At 41.5% G+C, this 21,847-nt stretch overlaps 1 protein-coding gene across 4 annotated transcripts in view; it reads left to right on the top strand.

Moving 5' to 3' along the window:
* The window catches only part of NDUFAF7 (NADH:ubiquinone oxidoreductase complex assembly factor 7), a 152,866-nt gene that overhangs the window by 11,687 nt on the left and 119,332 nt on the right, over positions 1–21,847 (top strand). For 2 of the 4 annotated variants that reach the window (XM_044290077.1, XM_044290073.1), the window contains exons 2-4: positions 2,177–2,257; positions 4,451–4,605; positions 6,535–6,615. In XM_044290077.1, coding sequence (XP_044146012.1) covers positions 2,177–2,257; positions 4,451–4,605; positions 6,535–6,615 — 317 coding nt within the window. The remainder of the gene's footprint in view (positions 1–2,176; positions 2,258–4,450; positions 4,606–6,534; positions 6,616–21,847) is intronic. The other 2 variants (XM_044290076.1, XM_044290074.1) reach the window with 2 other exon arrangements.

The raw sequence follows: 21,847 nt of genomic DNA, 5'->3' as shown, positions 1-21,847 counted from the left end.
AAATGCCATTTGCTTGAGTGAAACAACCCCTTAAGGACTTAGGACGTACCTAAGTTTAAAATTGCATTACGGCGGGGGTTAATCGGAACAGGATGTCCGCTGAAATCCTGCCGCAAACCGCAGGTCAATTCAGACGTGCGGTTTTACCTTATCCAGCGGGCGGCGGTGCCATCGGGACGCCATGCGGCTGTAGGGGAGACCCAATGGCATGGAAGGCAGTGTGATGCCTTCCTTAGGCATCTGCGCTGCCTTCCGGTGACTAGCCTGTGAGATCCAGCCCCCTGGATCTCACAGGCCGGAAGCTGTATGAGTAATACACACAGTATTACTCATACAGCCAATGCATTCCAATACAGAAGTATTCCCCAAATAAAGTTAAACAAAATCGGTAAAAAATCGGGGAATATTAGGTATCTCCGCGTCCGTATCGACCGTCTTTATAAAAAGATCACATGACCTAACCCCTCAGATGAAAACCGTAAAAAAATTAAAATAAATACTGTGCTAAATAAACAATTTTTTGTCACCTTACATCACAAAAAGTACAACAGCAAGCGATCAAAAAGGCGTTTACCCACTAAAATAGTACCAATCTAACAGTCACCTCATCCCGCAAAAAATGAGCCCCTACCTGAGACAATCGCCCAAAAAAAAAAAAACTATGGCTCAGAATAAGGAGACACTAAAACATGATTTTTTTTTTGTTTTAAAGTTTTTGTGTAAAACTTACATAAATAAAAAAAAGTATACATATTTGGTAAAAACTGTGTTAAATAAACCTTTTTTTGTCACCTTACATTACAAAACCTGTAATAGCAAGCGATCAAATGCACCTCAAAATAGTGCCCATCAAACCATCATCTCATCCCGCAAAAAATGAGACCCTACCTAGGATAATCGCCCAAAAACTGAAAAAAACTATGGCTCTCTTTTTTTTTTGTTTCAAAAATGATATTATTGTGTAAAACTTAAATAAATAAAAAAAAGTATACATATTAGGTTTCGCCGCGTCCGTATTGACCGGCTCTATAAAAATATCACATGACCTAACCCCTCAGATGAACACTGTAAAAAAATTCAAATAAAAACTGTGCTAAATAAGCCTTTTTTTTGTCACCTTACATCACAAAAAGTGTAATAGCAAGCGATCATAAAGTCACACACACCACAAAATAGTGCCAATAAAACCGTCATCTCATCCCGCAAAAATCATACCCTATCCAAGGTAATCGCCTCAAAACTGAAAACATGATTTAAAAAATAAAAATAACGAAATCATTGTGTAAAACTTACGTAAATGAAAAAAAAAGTATACATATTAGGTATCGCCGCATCCTTGACAACCTGGTCTATAAAAATATCACATGATCTAACCTGTCAGATGAATGTTGTAAATTAAAAAAAAACGGTGCCAAAACAGATATTTCTTGTTACCTTGCCTCACAAAAAGTGTAATATAGAGCAACCAAAATCATATATACCCTAAACTAGTACAAACAATACTGCCACCCTATCCTATCATTTCTAAAATTGGGTCACTTTTAGGAGTTTCTACTCTAGGGGCGCATCAGGGGGGCTTCAAATGGGACATGGTGTCAAAAAAACAACAACATTCCAGCAAAATCCACCTTCCAAAAACCGTATGGCATTCCTTGCCTTCTGTGCCCTGCCGTGTGCCCGTACAGCAGTTTACGACCACATATGGGGTGTTTCTGTAAACTACAGAATCAGGGCCATAAATATTGAGTTTGGTTTGGCGATTTGGTATTGTATTGATCTGGTTCTGACTTTCTGGCGTGTTGGTTTTCTTGTTTGCCTCTGGCATTTTTGTACTTTATTGTCCAACTGGCATTTGACCCTTTACCATACAACCCAGTCTTTGTGTTTGTTTGCCAATAACACAAACAAATTGGCAGACTAGATGGGCCAAATGGTTCTTATCTGCCGACACATTCTATGTTTCTATGTTTGTTTGTTGTTCCCTATTTGTGTGTCATCCTCACACTTATTCCAGCTTAGGCTTGAAATGAATGGGGTGAGAATATCGGCTGTTTTGTTTTGTTTGGACGTTTTATACATTTATTTGTATATATACAGTATCTCACAAAAGTGAGTTCACCCCTCCCATTTTTGTAAATATTTAATTATCTTTTCATTTTTATAAACGCATGAATAGGACAGCGATGGAGCGCCCCCCAGTTTCGCCAATTTGTTTGTGTTATTGGCAAAAGGAAACACACAGATCCAGTTTTGACAGGTACAAGTATGGAAAAGTTGATTATATGCAGGAGATTTATATATGACTGTATATTCATCTAGGAAGGTGCTATTGAAGGTTTGCAGTTTTTGTAATATATAAACAATGAATGGAACGTCAGATTCACTGAAATAATTAGCCAAGAAACCTTGAGTTTTTTGGACTTAGAAATATACATAGAGAATGGAAAAATAGAGACTAGGAATTATTTCAAACCCACAGACAGAAACTCCTATATACTGTAGATGTGACAAGTTGAACTCAAATGTACCACTAACATGAAGAAAGGGTCAGGAAGGTGAAAAATGGCAGGGTCCTGAAGAGGTTAAAAACACATGGCATTGTCACAAAAAGTAAGTTTGTAGCATGTTTGGAAGAAACGCCTCAAAATGAAGGGGATTGTGCTGTTTTTTTTTTTTTTTTTTTATATTGATGATCTATCCTTGGTATTGGTCATCAATATCAGTTCCGTGAGGATCAGACACCCGGCACCCCTGCTGATCAGCTGCTTCCTCTTCATTACACTGCCTGTCTTCTCTGAAGTGATTGGAATTTCAAGTACACCATTCACTTGAATGGAGTGAGTACTCGAGTAGTGTAATGAAGAGGAAGCAATGCTCTCATAGACCGCCACCTCCTCTTCAAACAGCTGATTGGATATTGATGACCTATTCTGAGAATAGTTTATCAATATAAAACCATTGCACAACCCCTTTAAGCTTCAACGGGGGAAAATTGTGAATTTTTCCAAATTTTCTTTTAAATTTTTTTATTTTTTTAAATCAATTTTATCAGGTAAAACATATTGATTTAAATTTACTACTGACATAAAGACAGGAAGGTGAAAATGGTAGGGTCCAGAAGTGATTACTAGGGCTGCAATGATTAATCGAAGTTATCGATAATATTCGATAACTGGCTTTGTTGTCTACGTATCCCGTTATCGAATAATCTGCCGATTCGTTGCTATGCGGGAGGAGCAGGCAGTCAGGCGCTATGCCTGCGGGTTCTTGAACTTAGACTTAGCGCCTCTTTATTACCTTACAATGAAGCTCCAGTAACAGGCAGAGCGGGTGGCGGCGTAACATCACTCACTCACTCACGTGACGAGCCTGCTCCGTCTGCTTCATTCATAAAATGGGGGGAGCAGGTGCGTCACGTGAGTGAGTGATGTTACCCCGCCGCCCGCTCTGCCTGTTACCGGAGCTTCATTGTAAGGTAATAAAGATGCGCTGAATAAAAGTTGCTGCCAGAATAGTCCGCTGCTGTAAGCGGCGGGGCCGGGGCTGTTATGGGGAGGGGGATCTGTGCACTGCTATGTGGAGGGGAATCTGTAGATAACACTGTTATGCGCCACCCACAGATCCCCCTCCCCATAACGGTGCCACCCACAGATCCCCCTCCCCATAACGGTGCCACCCACAGATCCCCCTCCCCACAACGGTGCCACCCACAGATACCCTCCATAACAGTGCCATCCACAATTTGTTTTAATATGGCCTTTGAACATAATTTTTAAAGTAAAATCATATGAACCACTTTTTTTTGTTTGTCATTTTGGTGTTTTTTCCCCGATTAATCAATGAAATTATGCAGCCCTAGATTAAACATTCATGGTTTAATCACAAAAAGAAATGTCCCGTTGGGAAGAAGAGTCCAAAAATTAAGCCTTAATGGGGGCCTGTTCCTTTTTAGAAACGCCTATGGTTTATTTGTCAAGAGAACAAGCCTTGATAAATAAACCTATTTTGAGATCAGTAACAGTACAGTGTGGATGTGGAAAAGGGTAAGGTGAGGTTTGCGGTGGTAATAATGGCGTGTGGCAGCAGTAGCAGCACAGCATGGAACAGAGAAGGCAGTAGATGTGTGTGGTGGTGTAGAAATAGTAGTAGTAGAGGCAGCTAGATAGGGCTGATAGTAGTGGCAGCAGAAAGAGTAGCAGCTGTGGTGACAGCAGCAGCCATACTGTACAGAACAGTGTCATGATGGGTAGGGGTGAGTTGCTAGTAGCCGTTAGGAGCGGGTGCTGTTTTGCTTCATTTGTCCGAAGCGAATCTGCAAAACTTTGTATTTGTTTGGCGGCACAATTTTTTTGGAATTATTTGTTTAGGATCGATTCACTTATCTCCAGTTTGTTTGCATTTATACGCTAAAATGATTTTTTAAACATTTCTTTGTACTTGTATATTTTAGCATTTGCTGCAAGTCACATTTGCAGATATCATGGCAACAATACTGGAGAGTCTGAATGCAATCAACTACTCAAACATCTCGTTATGAAGATAAAGTCAACAGGTCCTATTACAGTAGCTGAATATATGAAAGAGGTTTTAACAAATCCTATAAAGGTATGTGTTCTTATTTGTCTCTTAGTTTTTGCAAATGTATAGTTAGTTTAGTATTAAAATCTTTATTATTTTCATACCTGGAGGATGGTTTGGAGGCGAGTAACAATGCATCAGCAGTCAAATACGCATCTAGATTGCTTCATTTTGTGAAGCCAGTAATGTTTTATGAAGCTTTACATTTGGGAGATAATGAGAGTATACAAATTCTAGGTAATTTTACCTCCGTTAGACATGTAACTTTACTGCATATTTACATTAATTCTGGTGGGTTTACATTTTTTGTTGCATTAAAAAATGCATAATCAAAAAACGCATGTGTTTTTATATCAATTATGATTTTGTTATGTGAAACAGGTTAAAGGGATTATGTCGCCACTGTCTTGGTCGGTTATGGAGTCCAGATTCCTCATGATAATCCATAAATGTAGTCACAGATTCCCCTTTAATTCAATGTATTTAACTTGTAAAAGAAATTGTCAATAAAAAAAATAAAAAAACAGCTTTTGCGGTAAAAACGTATGCATGTACAATAAAACTGTAATATAGGTACAGTCCTAAAATACAGTGGGGAATATATCATTTACTGTCATTCGAAGTCTCTTGCAGCATTTTTACATAACAAAACTGGCTTAAAAGATTTGACAAATATCACCTAGGATATGTAGCGCCATGACCCCTTCAACAACTGATCAGCAGGGGTGCGAGGAGTCAGACCTGTTCCAATCTGATGGTGATGGCTTATCCTGTATCCTGAGGATACCACTGCACAACCTCTTTAAAGAGGACCTTTCACTAGAATAAAAAAAGTAAACTAAGCATACAGACATGGAGAGCGGCGCCCAGGGATCTCCCTGCACTTACTATTATCCCCGGGCGCCGCTCCGGTCTCCCGGTATAGGCTCCGGTATCTTCATATGTTCAGCTCAACTGGGTGGAGCCTGCCAGCGTCTCCTTCTCCCAGGCTGTAGCGCTGGCCCATCTCAGCGCTCAGCTCATAGCCTGAGAGGAAAAAAAACCTCTCAGGCTATGAGCTGAGCACTGCGATTGGCCAGCGCTCCAGCCTGGGAGAAGGAGACGCTGGCAGGCTCCACCCAGTTGAGCTGAACATATGAAGATACCGAAGCCTATGCCGGGAGACCGGAGCGGCGCCCGGGGATAATAGTAAGTGCAGGGAGATCCCTGGGCGCCGCTCTCCATGTCTGTATGCTTAGTTTACTTTTTTTTATTCTAGTGAAAGGTCCTCTTTAAATGACTATAGAAATTTTAAAAATATCACTTGGTTGTTTAAACCTTTTTATTTTATTTTTAAATTTTTTTATTGCAAGAATATAAACAGAGTTGTAGTTCTGGAGATTCATGATTACAAAATAATTTACCCAAGTTGGGCAAATTATTTCTGCATTTTCTGAAAATGTTGTACAATCCAACAATAATTTACCTACAATTTCTATAGTACCTTTAGAACAGGTGTGCACAACCTGCGGCCTGTGATGCTATTCTTTGTAGCCATGCAGCATGTTGAAGAGCAGCATCATACAGTTAGTGCACAGTGTAGCCATCTCAGTGATACCCCATTTATCAGGAGAATATGGTCTCTTGATACTTGAGTATTTTGAGTTTAATAGTTGGCAGACTATAAATGTCTTTCTCAACCAAGGGAAAGACTGGGGACCCCCTGGAAACTGTACCTATATACTGTTCATATGCCATACATATTATAAAAGCTAAGCAGTATTGCAGCCATTGGGGTTGGTTCAGTGTGGCCCTCCAACAGTAAAATGTTGTGCACCCCTGCTGTGTTCCTGTATGTGATCTATAGCTGTATACATTTTACATAAAAGATAAATAAAAAAATCATGATCTATTTATGCTAAATACAAAAAATGCAATATGTGATTTGTATCCACATTTGTTCCTAATGTTATCCAGGGCTACTATATGCATCATGACATGCTGGGGGAACACGGAGATTTTGTTACATCACCTGAAATAAGCCAAGTATTTGGAGAGGTATTTATGTTCAAAGCTCCTGTATTTTTTATTATTTTGTGTAACTCCTATTCCCACCCTGACGTAATAATGTATCTAGGGCCAGAGCCATTTCCAGCACTGTGTGGGCACAGAAACATAGAATGTGTCGGCAGATAAGAACCATTTGGCCCATCTAGTCTGCCCAATATACTGAATACTATGGATAGCCCTTGACTGTATCGTATATGAAGGATGGCCTTATGCCTACCCCATGCAACTCCTTCACTGTATTTGTAGCTACCACTTCTGCAGGAAGGCTATTCCATGCATCCACTACTCTCTCAGTAAAGTAATACTTCTTGATATTACTTTTAAACCTTTGCCCCTCTAATTTAAAACTATGTCCTCTTGTAGCAGTTTTTCTTCTTTTAAATATTCTCTCCTCTTTTACCTTGTTGATTCCCTTTATGTATTTAAAAGTTTCTATCATATCCCCTCTGTCTCGTCTTTCTTCCAAGCTATACATGTTAAGGTCCTTTAACATTTCCTGGTAAGTTTTATCCTGCAATCCATGTACCAGTTTAGTAGCTCTTCTCTGAACTCTCTCCAAAGTATCAATATCCTTCTGGAGATATGGTCTCCAGTACTGAGCACAATGCTCTAAATGAGGTCTCACTAGTGCTCTGTAGAGCGGCATGAGCACCTCCCTCTTTCTACTGGTAATGCCTCTCCCTATACACCCAAGCATTCTGCTAGCATTTCCTGCTGCTCTGTGACATTTGTCTGCCTACCTTTAAGTCTTCTGAAATAATGATCCCTAAATCCCTTTCCTCAGATACTGAGGTTAGGACTGTATCACCGATTTTATATTCTGCTCTTGGGTTTTTACACCCCAGGTGCATTATCTTTTGACCATTCCTCTAGTTTTCCTAAATCCTTTTCCATTCGGTGTATTCCTCCAGGATCATCAACCCTGTTACAAATCTTTGTGTCATCAGCAAAAAGACACACCTTACCATCGAGGCCTTCTGCAATTTCGCTGATAAAGATATTAAACAATATGGGTCCGAGAACAGATCCCTGAGGTACTCCACTGGTATCAAGTCCATGGTCTTAATATACTCCATTGACTACAACCCTCTGTTGTCTGTCCCTCAGCCACTGCCTAATCCATTCAACAATATGGGAGTCCACGTACAGCCTTATTCTACATAATTAAAAAACAAATCTTTATTTCATGATGGAATAACCTTTGGATGGTAATAAATTTTCCTCAAAAAGCATTTTATAGAAAAAAAAAATCAGCATTTATTTATTTATTTATTTAAAATAATTGATTTTTATCCACCCTGTCTCACAGCCTCTCCCAGAAGGCAGCCACGATGTCTAAGGAAGGCATCGTGCTGCCTTCCCTGCCATGGGGTCCCCATCAGAGCAGCACGGGGTCCCCGGCACCAGTGAGGACCACGGCCGTGCAAGGGTTAATGCGCCAGCATTGGTGATTTCACCGATGCTGGCACATACAACAGGGGTCCGGCTATCAGTGACTGCCAGTCCCCTGCCGCTGATCAGGCGAGGGCAGCTCCTGCACCCGCCCAATCAGGGGGCCTTTCCTGTACTGCGCTGGGATATCTGTCCTGCATTTCTGCTCCGTACATGTACGGCGCTGGTATCCTATGGGTTAACATATTTGAAAAATATATTGTATACATTAAACAAATCCCTCTAACGGATGCTCTTTTTTATTTATTTTTTCTGTGCAAAGATTACCATATATTTTGACCTGTGACATTGTTCCCTACAATACTATATACCGTATACTATGATTGAGATACACTTGGTGTCAGTATACAGGGCTAGTCTAGTATTATATTTATTATATTCAAAATAACACACACCAACCACAGTATTATGCAGAGATTATTATGTACTTGTAAAAGTCCCATTACATGTTACAAATGTACATAATACAATTCAGACACATTTGGTGTCAGTATATACCTTAATTTTTGCATGGCATTTAAAATACTTATAGATTATTAAAGAGATAAATGGAATAGACGGCTCTACTATTCAGGCAAATGGTAGAGGTGCAAAGACTGCTAAGCCTGACTCACCCAGTCAGAAGAATAAAATTTGAGAAATAGAAGGTCAAGCAGGCACACTCTTATTTGGGTCAATCTATTAGCATTTATTTGTAATATTAAATACTTATTGTGCTTGTAAGCTGTTATATGATAGAAAATATGTATTCAAATATTAAAATAGGAAGAGTGCTAGTGGTAAAAGTCATAGGGTCAATGGTTCAAGATTATGAGTCTATGAATTTTTTTTCCTTTTTAATGAATAATAAAAATGTCGAAAAATGTAAAAATATAAAAAATAGTAATAAGTGAGTGATCGCCACTAAGTAGAGGATAAACAATGGCCACTGGATAGAGGATAAATAATGTGCTTTTTGGAGTGATGCCTCTATTCATGGGATAGTCTTTCATAAATCAATAGCCGCTGGATAGAGGCTATTTATAGCTTCTCACAAATTTCCCATCATCTAAGTGTCCAGGCCTCATATTTACTGCCTTTATCAAGGTTCCAGTCTCCATCCTCTGTCTCTTTATTCACAGTCACTGTCACAGTGGCGTTTTGGTTTCCGTTTGTGAGATCCGTTCAGCCTTAGCAGTTTGTTTGCTCTGACTATTCACTATTGTATCCAGCTGTTCTTTGATTAGTCCCTGATTATGTTAACCACCTCAGCTCCCCTAGCTTAAACCCCCATAATGACCAGACCACTTTTTACAATTCTGCACTACACTACTTTCACTGTTTATTGCTCGGTCATATAACTTACCACCCAAATGAATTTTACCTCCTTTTCGTCTCACTAATAGAACATTCATTTGGTGGTATTTCATTGCTGCTGACATTTTTACTTTTTTTGTTATTAATCGAAATTTACCGATTTCTATTTTTTTATTTTTTTTGCAAACAAATTACATTTTTAACTTTCAGTTGTCAATTTTTTCAAATGAAACTACATTTCTATATAAATTTTTCTCTAAATTTATTGTTCTACATGTCTTTGATATAAAAAATGCAATAAGTGTATATTTATTGGTTTGCGCAAAAGTTATAGCGTTTACAAACTATGGTACAAAAATTTGAATTTCCGCATTTTGAAGCAGCTCTGACTTTCTGAGCACCTGTCATGTTTCCTGATGTTCTACAATGCCAAGACAGTATAAACGCCCCACAAATGACCCCAGTAGACACCCTAAGGTATTTGCTGATGGGCATAGTAAGTTCATAGAAGTTTTTATTTTTTGTCACAAGTTAGCGGAAAATGATGATTATTATTATTTTTTTCTTACAAAGTCTCATATTCCACTAACTTGTGACAAAAAATAAATACTTCCATGAACTCACTATGCCCATCACGAAATACCATGGGGTGTCTTCTTTTTAAAATGGGGTCACTTGTGGGGTATTTATACTGCCCTGGCATTTTATGGCTCCTAATGCGTGAGAAGTAGTTTTAAATGCAAATGTGTAAAAAATGCCCTGTGAAATCCTAAAGGTGCTCTTTAGAATTTGGGCCCCTTTGCCCACCTAGGCTGCAAAAAAGTGTCACACGTGTGGTATCGCCGTACTCAGAAGAAGTAGGGCAATGTGTTTTGGCGTGTATTTTTACATATACCCATGCTGGGTAAGAGACATATCTCTCTAAAAGTAAACTTTTCCCATTTTTTTATACTAAGTTGTCATTTGACAGAGATATTTCTCTCCCCCAGCATGGGTATATGTAAAAAGACACCCCAAAACACATTGCCCTACTTCTCCTGAGTACGGCGATACCACATGTGTGACACTTTTTTGCAGCCTAGATGCGCAAAGGGGCCCAAATTCCTTTTTAGGACGGCATTTTTAGACATTTGGATTCCAGACTTCTTCTCACGCTTTAGGGCCCCTAAAATGCCAGGGCAGTATAAATACCCACATGTGACCCCATTTTGGAAAGAAGACACCCCAAGGTATTTTGGGATGGGCATAGTGAGTTCATGGAAGTTTCTTATTTTTTGTCACAAGTTAGTGGAATATGAGACTTTGTAAGAAAAAACAAACAAAAAAAACCCCATCATTTTCTGCTAACTTGTGACAAAAAATAAACTTCTATGAACTCACTATGTCCATCAGCGAATACCTTAGGGTGTCTTCTTTCCAAAATGGGGTCATTTGTGGGGTGTTTGTACTGCCCTGGCATTTGAGGGTCTCCACAATCATTACATGTATGGCCAGCATTAGGAGTTTCTGCTATTCTCCTTATATTGAGCATAGAATAAATCATTGCCGGGTTGTTGTTTTTTAAATATATTTACAAAGTGTTTGACAAAGCATATGAACACCGCCCCTCAGCTCAAACGTATCTTTTTTACTGCAGAGGAGAAATCTCGTCTTGCAGCGCCGTATACACCGACTTTTGTGTAATCTGACAGCAACGCAATGCTTCTGTCAGAATGCATATCAGTGCTGCAGCTGGTTCATCGGTTGGTCCACCTAGAAGGTAAAAAAAGCAAAACAAAAAAGATAAAACCAGGCCGCAACGCAATAAATTTATTAACATGAACTTTATAATAACATTTGAACAGAACATTAACTTTTATAAACTTTATTGAACTTTTGGAACAGAACATTAACTTTTTTGCTTACCGGTGATTTTTTTTATTTTTTTTTGCTTTTTTTTATTTTTTTACCTTTTTTAGGACAAACCTCTCCTTCCCCATGGGACAATGTGCAAAGCACAAAGCGCCCAGAGATGTGGCGAAGTACATTATGCACTTTGTCCCAGGTGAAAGGAGAGGTTTGCAGCAGCTCTGTGTGAAAGGGCCCTAAGAGCCCTGTGTGCCTGTCCTGTGTGATGCAATCCCTATGCTAATAGTGTACCTGTGTGTGGTACTTCCGGAAACACTCCCCTAAGCATAGGGCAGGGTGGTCAGGGCAGTCAGGACAGAAATAGCGGGTGTCACGCCTTATTCCACTCCTGCTACAGACACAACATCTTTTTTGGGGTGGCGCTTGGGTTGAGGTACCAGCAACGACATTGGGGAAATGTCGCTTGTGTAGACGGCTCACTACACTGGTGGTTGGGGCCACGGAACCTCCTGGATACAGGAGGTTCTCGATGATCTCTTCCTGAAATTTGTGGAAGGATCCTGTTCTCCCAGCTTTACTGTAGAGAACAAAACTATTATACAGTGCCAATTGAATTAACCCCTTAAGGACCAGACCATTTTTTGCAAATCTGACCAGTGTCACTTTAAGTGCTGATAACTTTAAAACGCTTTTACTTATACAGGCCATTCTGATTGTTTTTTCGTCACATATTGTACTTCATGACACTGGTAAAATAAAGTAAAAAAAATTGCATAATAAAATACCTAATTTACCAAAAATTTGGAAAAATTAGCAAATTTCAAAGTTTCAGTTTCTCTACTTCTGTAATACATAGTAATACCCCCAACAATTGTGATGACTTAACATTCCCCATATGTCTACTTCATGTTTGAATTATTTTGGGAATGATATTTTATTTTTTGGGGATGTTACAAGGCTTAGAAGTTTAGAAGCAAATCTTGAAATTTTTCAGAAATTTACAAAAACCCAATTTTTAGGGACCACTACAGCTCTGAAGTCACTTTGCGAGGCTTACATAATAGAAACCGCCCAAAAATGACCCCATTCTATAAACTACACCCCTCAAGGTATTCAAAACTGATTTTACAAACTCCGTTAACCCTTTAGGTGTTGCACAAGAGTTATTGGCAAATGGGGATGAAATTTGAGAATTTAATTTTTTTTGGCTAATTTTCCATTTTAACCCATTTTTTCCACTAACAAAGCAAGGGTTAACAGCCAAACAAGACTGTATCTTTATTGCCCTGACTCTGCCGTTTACAGAAACACCCCATATGTGGCCGTAAACTACTGTACGGCCACACAGCGGGACGTAGAGTGAAAGGTGCGCCGTATGGTTTTTGGAAGCCAGATTTTGCTGGACAGTTTTTTTGACACCATGTCCCATTTGAAGCCCCCTGATGCACCCCTAGAGTAGAAACTCCATAAAAGTGACCCCATCTAAGAAACTACACCTCTCAAGGTATTCAAAACTGATTTTACAAACTTTGTTAACCCTTTAGGTGTTGCACAAGATTTAATGGAAAATAGAGATACAATTTCAAAATTTCACTTTTTTGGCAGATTTTCCATTTTAATATTTTTTTTCCAGTTACAAAGCAAAGGTTAACAGCCAAACAAAACTCATTATTTATGGCCCTGATTCTGTAGTTTACAGAAACACCTCATATGTGGTTGTAAACCGCTGTACGGGCACACGGCAGGGCGCAGAAGGAAAGGAATGCCATACGGTTTTTGGAAGGCAGATTTTGCTGGACTGGTTTTTTGACACCATGTCCCATTTGAAGCCCCCCTGATGCACCCCTAGAGTAGAAACTCCAAAAAAGTGACCCCATTTTAGAAAGTACGGAATAGGGTGGCAGTATTGTTGGTACTAGTTCAGGGTACATATGATTTTTGGTTGCTCTATATTACACTTTTTGTGCGGCAAGGTAACAAGAAATAGCTTTTTTGGCACGTTTGTTTTTTGTTATTTACAACATTCATCTGACAGGTTAGATCACGTGGTAATTTTATAGAGCAGGTTGTCACGGACGCAGCGATACCTAATATGTATACAATTTTTTTTATTTATGTAAGTTTTATACAATAACTTCATTTTTAAAACCAAAAAATTGTTTAGTGTCTCCATAGTCTGAGAGCCATAGTTTTTTGGCGATTATCTTGAGTAGGGTCTAATTTTTTGCGGGATGAGATGACAGTTTGATTGGCACTATTTTGGGGTGCACATGAATTTTTGATCGCTTGCTATTACACTTTTTGTGACGTAAGATGGCAAAAAATTGCTTTTTTTACACATTTTTTTTTTTTTTTTACGGTGGTCACCTGAGGGGTTAGGTCATGTCATATTTATATAGAGCCGGTCGATACGGACGCGGCAATACCTAATATGTATACTTTATTTTATTTATGTAGGTTTTACACAATGATTTTATTTTTGAAACAAAAAAAATGATGTTTTAGTGTTTCCATAGTCTAAGAGCCATAGTTTTTTAAGTTTTTGGGCGATTATCTTGAGTAGGGTCTCATTTTTTTGCGGGATGAGATGACGGTTTGATTGGTACTATTTTGGCGTACATGCAACTTTTTTGATCACTTTTATTACCTTTTTTGGGAAGTAAGGTGGGCAAAATTTCAATTTTCTCATAGTTTTTATTTTTTTATTTTTATGGCGTTCAGTGTGCGGGGAAAGTAACATGACCGTTTTATAGATCAGGTCGTTACGGACGCGGTGATACCTAATATGTGTAGTTTATTTTATTTTTTTAATTTTTATTCAGTGATAAATGTTTTTTTTTTATCTTAACTTTTTTCACTTATTTTTTTTATTTTTTGACCCAGACCCACTTGGTTCTTGAAGATCCAGTGGGTCTGATGTCTGTAAAATACAGTACAGAACCTATATAGGTTTCTGTACTGTATTTTACTTACACTGAACAGATCTATGCTTTCAGCACAGATCTGTTCAGCACCATGGACAGCAGGACGCCTGAGCAGGCGTCCTGTTGCCATGGGAACCTTCCCCGTCTGCCACAACTTCGCAGACGGGGAAGGGTGAGGACGGGGCTGTCTGGGGGCTCTCTCCCTCTCCCATCGGGGGGCTGCAAAGGCACAGCAGCCCCCCGATCGGAGAGAGAGGGAGCTCCCTCTTACTGTTAACCTTTTCCATACAGCGGTCCGTACGGACCGCTGTATGGAAAGGGTTAAACGGCTGACATCGCATCAATGATGTCAGCCGTTTATACCAGGGTGCCAGCAATGTGCTGGCACCCTGGTATACCCACTGTACACCAACGATTACGCAATGGGAGGCGGGCGGGGGATCGCGATCCCGCCTGCCGCACCGCCCGCCTCCCGCAACGCCCCCACCGCCTGCGACACCCCCCCTGCACCACCCGCCGCCATCAAATCATGCAGGGGTGCAGGGGGGGTGTACTATATTGATTTTAGGCACTCTAAAGTTTCTGATCCCCGCGGTCAGGGACCGCGGGGATCAGAAACTGCAAAAAGCGCAGCAAACCGCAGGTCTGAATTGACCTGCGGTTTGCTGCGATCGCCGACACGGGGGGGGTCACATGACCCCCCCTGGCGTTTTAACAGGATGCCGGCTGAATGATTTCAGCCGGCATCCTGTTCAAATTAACCCCTGCGGTGCCGGAATGCCGATTTTAAAGTTAGGACGTACCGGTACGTCATTGGTCCTTAAGGACTCGGGAAATAGGGCGTACCGGTACGTCCTATGTCCTTAAGGGGTTAAATATACAGACACCTTCTTATACCGGCGTCTTGTGCAGCGGGACACTAAATAAGGAGCCAACATCTGGTTATTGAAGTCCACCCTTCCCATGAGCAAATTATAGTCGTAAACCGAGAGGGGCTTTTCAATAACACTGGTTGCTCCTTTAATTTGTATTGTCGTGTCTGCGTGAATGGAGGAGAGCATGTAAACGTCACGCTTGTCTCTCCATTTCACCGCTAGCAGTTCTTCGTTACACAAGGCAGCCCTCTTTTCCCCTTGCAAGACGGATGGTAACGAGCCATTGGGGGAAACCCTGGTGACTAGGTCGCGCGGTGCCACAGCAGCCAATCTGTTCTAAATACAAATGCCTGAAGAGGGGCACACTTGTGTAAAAATTGTCCACATAAAGATGGTACCCCTTGCCAAATAAGGGTGACACCAAGTCCCAGACTGTCTTCCCACTGCTCCCCAGGTAGTCAGGGCAACCGACCGGCTCCAGGGTCTGATCTTTACCCTAATAGACACAAAATTTGTGCGTATAGCCTATGGCCCTTTCACAGAGCTTATACAATTTGACCCCATACCGGGCCCGCTTGCTTGGGATATATTGTTTGAAGCCAAGGTGCCCGGTAAAATGTATAAGGAACTCGTCTATGCAGATGTTTTGCTCAGGGGTATACAAATCTGCAAATTTGGTGTTAAGGTGGTTTATGAGGGGCCGAATTTTGTGGAGCCGGTCAAAAGCTGGGTGGCCTCTGGGACGAGAGGTGATGTTGTCACTAAAGTGCAGGAAACGCAGGATGGCCTCAAATCGTGTCCTGGACATGGTAGCAGAGAACATGGGCATGTGATGAATTGGGTTCGTGGACCAATATGACCGCAATTCATGCATTTTTGTTAGGCCCATGTTGATGAGAAGGCCCACAAGTTTTACATTCGGAAACTCGGACGGGTTTCCACCGGAAAGACTGGGCATAAAAGCTTCCCGGGTTGGCGGCTATAAATTGAGTGGCATACCGGTTTGTTTCTGCCACGACTAAGTCAAAGAGCTCCGCAGTCAAGAGCAGCTAAAAAAAAAACTGTGCCAATCCGATCTGAGCTGTCTCAACCCAAACTCCAGACTGGGCGGTGAAAGGGGGAACTACTAGTGCGACTGAAGTTGGGGGCTGCCAATCAGGGTTTGCCAGCACCTCAGGGACTCTAGGGGCTCTATGGGCCTGTCTGTGCGGTGGCTGCGATGGGGGAACTACTGCACATGCCACCGTACCAGCTTCAACTGCCCTTCTGGTGCTCGCCACTTCACCATGTTGTACGGCAGTGCTGGTACTAGGTCCAGGATGGGCTGCGCTGCTGGTGTATGCCTCACCACGTAATCTGACAGTGCCAGCCCCACTCTGCTGCCCTTGAAGCGGATCCTGAGCAACCTGTGATCTAGCAACATGGGGCCGGGTACGCCTGGTGGTATCAGGGACCTCAACCTCATCGTCCGAACTTTGGGTTAGATTGCGACTGCTTTCTACAGGTTTGTAGTCTGACCCGCTGGATTCGTCAGATGAGGGTTCCCATTCCTTATCTGACTGGGTCAGAAGCCTGTAGGCCTCTTCAGAAGAATACCCCTTATTTGCCATTTGGACAACTAAATTTAGGGGGTATTCTCTGAGACTACCGAAGAAAAAAAGCAAGCCTGTCTTACAAATGGGAGGCTAGCGAAGTGCAGGAAGCCGCTGCGATTGATAGAAAATATCAAAACTGATTTTTTTTATCGCCGCAGTGCACAGTAATTGTGCAGTGATGAAAAAAATATATATTCCTGTCAGGAACACATCGGAGTCAATCATGCACGCATCCTCCATTGTACGCATTTTTTTCTGCTGGGGATGGTCGTTTGCTGCGGTTCACATGCGGTGGGACTGCTCCCCCAATGAGAAACACGCTACAGTGTTTGGGGTCTGAGCAGTTCCCCCATATTTGCCACTATATTTCTGTGATTTTGTTTTATATGTATTGAATGTGCCTTTATCTGGCATTTAAACATTCTTTTGCACCTGGTAACCTCCATCACACAGTCTGATATGGGTGTGGCTTACAGTCTTGCTTTATTCACATTGCATTAGTTGTCCTGCTAGGCGGTTGTGTGGAAGCTTGGCTGTGAGCTGGATTTCATCACCTTCAGACCGTGTTCTCACCATAGTTAGCGTAGTGGTAGGACCGTTGCCATGCTGAGAGACCGTTACGTGGTGCATGATGGGCTCCGATGTGTCAAAATTAACAAGTCGAGTTTTAGCGATGTTGAGAGTTATACCTTTAACCTCGCTCAATGGCGGGTTCCAGTCGTCGTCTCTACTTAAAAATATCACGGCTTCTGCAGAGTTTCTGCTGCGTCTGTGACAGAATATGATTTTATTAGGATTTTAATAGCTTGATAGAGTTTATAGGAATGTATTAGGATTTTAATAGCTTGATAGGGTTTATAGGAATTTATTAGGATTTTAATAGCTTCATAGGGTTTTTGTAGGACTTAATAGGATATGTTTTTTAATTAGATAGATATTTGATAGATAAATAGATAGTCCGGTGGCCTATGTTGTAAATATGGACAATTCGTATCAGCGGGTAAAGCATTGGATTTTAATTATATTATATCCGAATGACGTATCTTTTTTGGGGGGGATAGTTATGGATTATTGTTTGCGAATGAAATATTTCCTGGTGTATTTATGACATTTTGATCTAAAATTTCTAATACTATAAGATATCAAAACAGACAAATACAGGACGTCGCTAGTTCGGTCTGCCGACCTTAATGCATCTATATCTTACATTGTATCACTATGGGAATGTCTTTTGACATGGGTGGTCTGTTTATACAGTATGCCATTTATAGCTGTGGTCTTTTGAGATCTCATTAATGATGTCCCAGGATTTCTGAAGGTCGCATTTTAAAGGGAACCTGTCGCCTCCAAAAATCTTCTGATGCCGCCAGCAGTACCTGAGAGTAGCCAGCAGTGTGTTTCTGACAATTGTTTTGTTCCTGTAGGCAGATGCGGCAAAAGCTCTGAAGACGTTTCTTTATCTCCTGCCGGCACGCTTCTCTAGACATGCTTCAAGTCAAGGGTGCAGCAGCCTCCTTGCTTAAAGGGACACTGACACGCAGTTAGAGCATATAAAGTGACATATATTTTTCTATTGGTCTTAATATGCTTAATTAAACTATGCCATTATCACCCCTCGTCGGGAGAAAAAAAAAAGCCGCCCAGTGCAGTGAATACTAATGAGCTGGGCGGCTCTAGGAGACGGCAGTTGGGGCACGGCTGGGCACACAACTGAATAAAGGATAGCCCCTTGGGCACAAAGTAAGGTAATTTGCATATTGATAAAAACACTTTTTATAAGTATAGGAAAGGCAGAGAGGGGTGATAATGGTATAGTTTAATTAAGCATATTAAGACCAATAGAAGAATATATGTTACTTTATATGCTCTAACTGCCTATTAGTGTCCCTTTAAGTCAAGGTAACTACACCCTCTTCCCTGCCTATTTGCTGTGACTCACAGCGCTTATGCAGAGAGTTTGGCAAAGCCAGCCAAACTGCCGGCTGTCGGTCATAGTGAAGGGGCACGGAAGGGCGCGTGGTTAACTTGACTTGAAGCAAGGAGGCCGCTGCCCCCTTGACTTAAAGCATGTCTAAAGAAGCGTGCCGGCAGGGGATAAAGAACGTTTTCAGAGTTTTTGCCGCATCTGCCTTCAGGAACAAAGCAATCGTCAGAAACACACTGCTGGCTACTCTCAGGAACTGCTGGCAGATTCCGAAGATTTTTGGAGGTGACGGGTTCCCTTTAATTGAACAAATCAGAATTCCATTCAGCCTAATATAGATTGCTGTAATTTTTATTCAATATATGTTGTTAGTAATATGTAGTTGCTATATGTCGATAATATTTATTAAGCTATATGTCGTTAGTAAGTGGATTCAATCCAGGAAGGATCCATTGGCGATGTAAAGCATCCATACTCGGGAAAGCTGGGTACTTATGCAAAACGGGCTGGCCGTATTCCACAAAATGGATGCCGCTGGCAAAAATAAGTGCGTAGATACATAGATATTAGAAGATAGATGGATAGGGATGTGTGCAGTCATGTCTGTGAAGGTCGCAGAAAGTCAAGCTATTTTTAAAACTTAATTGAGTTGTAGCCTGAATATACCATATTAGGGCTTGTCCAGACTGTCTGGAAAAGGGGCGTGGTCATGGTGGGAAATGGGCGTGGTATCCTGTCACTTTGAGTTTGACGAGAACACCTGTCCCTTACTACTCACAACCTTGACATACATGCACACACAATGTTTATGTACCGCCAACTGTGCAGCAATCTCATACACATATCATCATAGGTCGTCAATTCAGAGTTATTCATTCCTTTCCTGCTATCGGGGGACTTCAGCACAGTCTGTTCCATGAGCTGAACGATTATTTAGTCTCCTAAGCTGCCAGAACCAATCACACAGATCTGAATTTACAGCTAAAACGTAGTATTAATGCCCCAATACGAATAAATTCTGTGAAACATCTTTGGAGTTAAAGGGTTGTCCAGATTCAGAGCTGAACCTGGACATCCCTCCATTTTCACCCCGGCAGCCCCCCTGACATGAGCATCGGAGCAGTTCATGCTCCGATGCTCTCCTTTGCCCTGCGCTAAATCGCGCAGGGCAAAGGCATTTTTAGGAATTCCGGTGACGTACCGGGGCTCTCCATGGGGCTGACAGGAACCCCGGTGACGTCACCGGCACTGAAGGGCGGGATTTAGCTCTGCCCTAGCCAGTAAAATGGCTAGGGCAGAGCTAAAGCCCGCCCCTCAGAGCCGGCGACGTCACCGAACACACTGCCGGGCGGAAGTTACCGCCCGGCAGTGTGTTATTGAAAACAAAAGAGCCCGTGCCCTGCGCGATTTAGGGGGAGCAGGGCACGGGAGCATGAGATGCTCCGATGCTAGGCTCAAGGGGGCTGCCGGGGTGAAAATAAGGGTATGTCCGGGTTCAGCTCTGAACCCGGACAACCCCTTTAAGATGCTTACTGCACCCTCAGCTGAATTCATTGGTGGGTGTAGTTTACAAAATGTGTACTTTTAGTAGCTTTTTTATGTCCCCGCAATCCACAAGGTGTTTCTTCATTTGTAAGGCTGGTATTTGAGTCAAGCAGCACTCTAGGGCCACATACAGTAAGGCTAGTTTCACATCTCTGGCAGGCTGTTCCAGATCCAGCACTTGTAGATGCAAGCAAAATGCCTGCTGGCTCCATTAAAGGGGTTATCCTGAAAAAGATAATGATTTATTTTCAGGATAGGTCATCATTATCACATCAGCAGTGTTCTAGGTCCTGTCACCCCTGCTGATCTTCTATTTCAGACTGAGCTCTGGTGAGTGATGCAGGCTCCCGCCAGCTTTCCAAGCACAGCACTGTACGTCCTATAGTGGCAGTGCTTGGTATTGCATCTCAGCCCCATTGACTTAAATGGGGTTCAGCTGCAACTAAGCCATGTGAGTGTTGTACAGTGATGTCACTGGCCTAGGAAGAGGCTGAGGACCTCAAGGCCTCTTCTAACAGCTGATTGGCAGGGGTCCAGAGTGTTGTACTCCTGCAGATCTGATACTGATGATCTATCCGGAGCATGTCATAAATATATTTTCCTGGATAATCCATTTAACTATAATGGGGTCTAGTGGTGATCCGGCCACTATCCAGCAAAAATGCCAAGAATCAGCTGGACAGAAACCGCTGCGATTTGTGTCTGGCCTATTCCCGGCATCCTCTGCAGGAACTGGCTGCTGGATCACAATGCCAGAGAAGTGAAACTAGCCTTAGGGTGATTTCTAAAAACTGCAGAATCAATGTAATAAATATGGAGTTTCATTTCTCTTTTATCATCTGCCATTTTTCAGTAAAGGGGATGAACCTGCAAAAAAAAAAAAAAAAAATTTAATATTAATTAAAGTTTTTGGGAGGTATGACTGTCTGTCTTCAAAGGATAGAAATTCTGAATTGTAAAAGTGCAAATTTTGTTATTTTATTATTATAAATAAAAACAAAATCTATTGACCGAAATTCAACACTAACATAAAGTACAAAGTGTCACTAAAGAATCTCAGAATCGTTATTATCACATAAAATAAATCCTGTTAATTTGAAAAATTGGATTATGTCCTTAAAGTGTCTATAACTTACCGTATTTTTCACCCTTTAAGACGCACCTAGGTTTTTGAGGAGGAAAATGAGAAAACTAAATTTGAACCAAAAGGTGTGCTTTTGGTGGGTTTTGAACTAATGGTGGTCTGTGGATGGCACTGTTATGGGTGCATCTGTGGATGACACATATATAGCATCTTATCTAATGTGTCATCCACAGATCCCCCATAACGGTGTCCCTGTGTAGTGAATGGGGGCCGGCATTTGGTTTTGTAATGGCAGCAGTGCAGGCACGTGACGTAGTGAGTTACGCTGACGGCCTCCTGACTGCTACGAAGTTAGTAGTAAGTACTGCAAGTGCTGGATTTCAGATTATTTGAATAGTTTAACAATACCTACAGGTAGATATGATTATACTACTGTGAGCTGGGCACAGTGTAGTAGAAGACAGTGACTGCGTGACTGCATCGGGCCCCGCAGCCGATACAGAACCAGATGCCGGCCCCCAGCCCCTCCTCCCTCTCAGCCGATACACCCGACGGCCACAGCATTCACCCCATAAGACGCACTGCTATCTTTTGGGGGGGGGGGGGGTGCGTCTTGTAGGGCGAAAATGTTTATTACTTTAACATCCCATGATATGACTTTAAAATCATCAATACAT

This window comes from Bufo gargarizans, chromosome 4, assembly GCF_014858855.1.
Source record: "Bufo gargarizans isolate SCDJY-AF-19 chromosome 4, ASM1485885v1, whole genome shotgun sequence".
NCBI lineage: Eukaryota > Metazoa > Chordata > Amphibia > Anura > Bufonidae > Bufo > Bufo gargarizans.
This window is presented reverse-complemented; position numbering and strand designations above follow the sequence as displayed.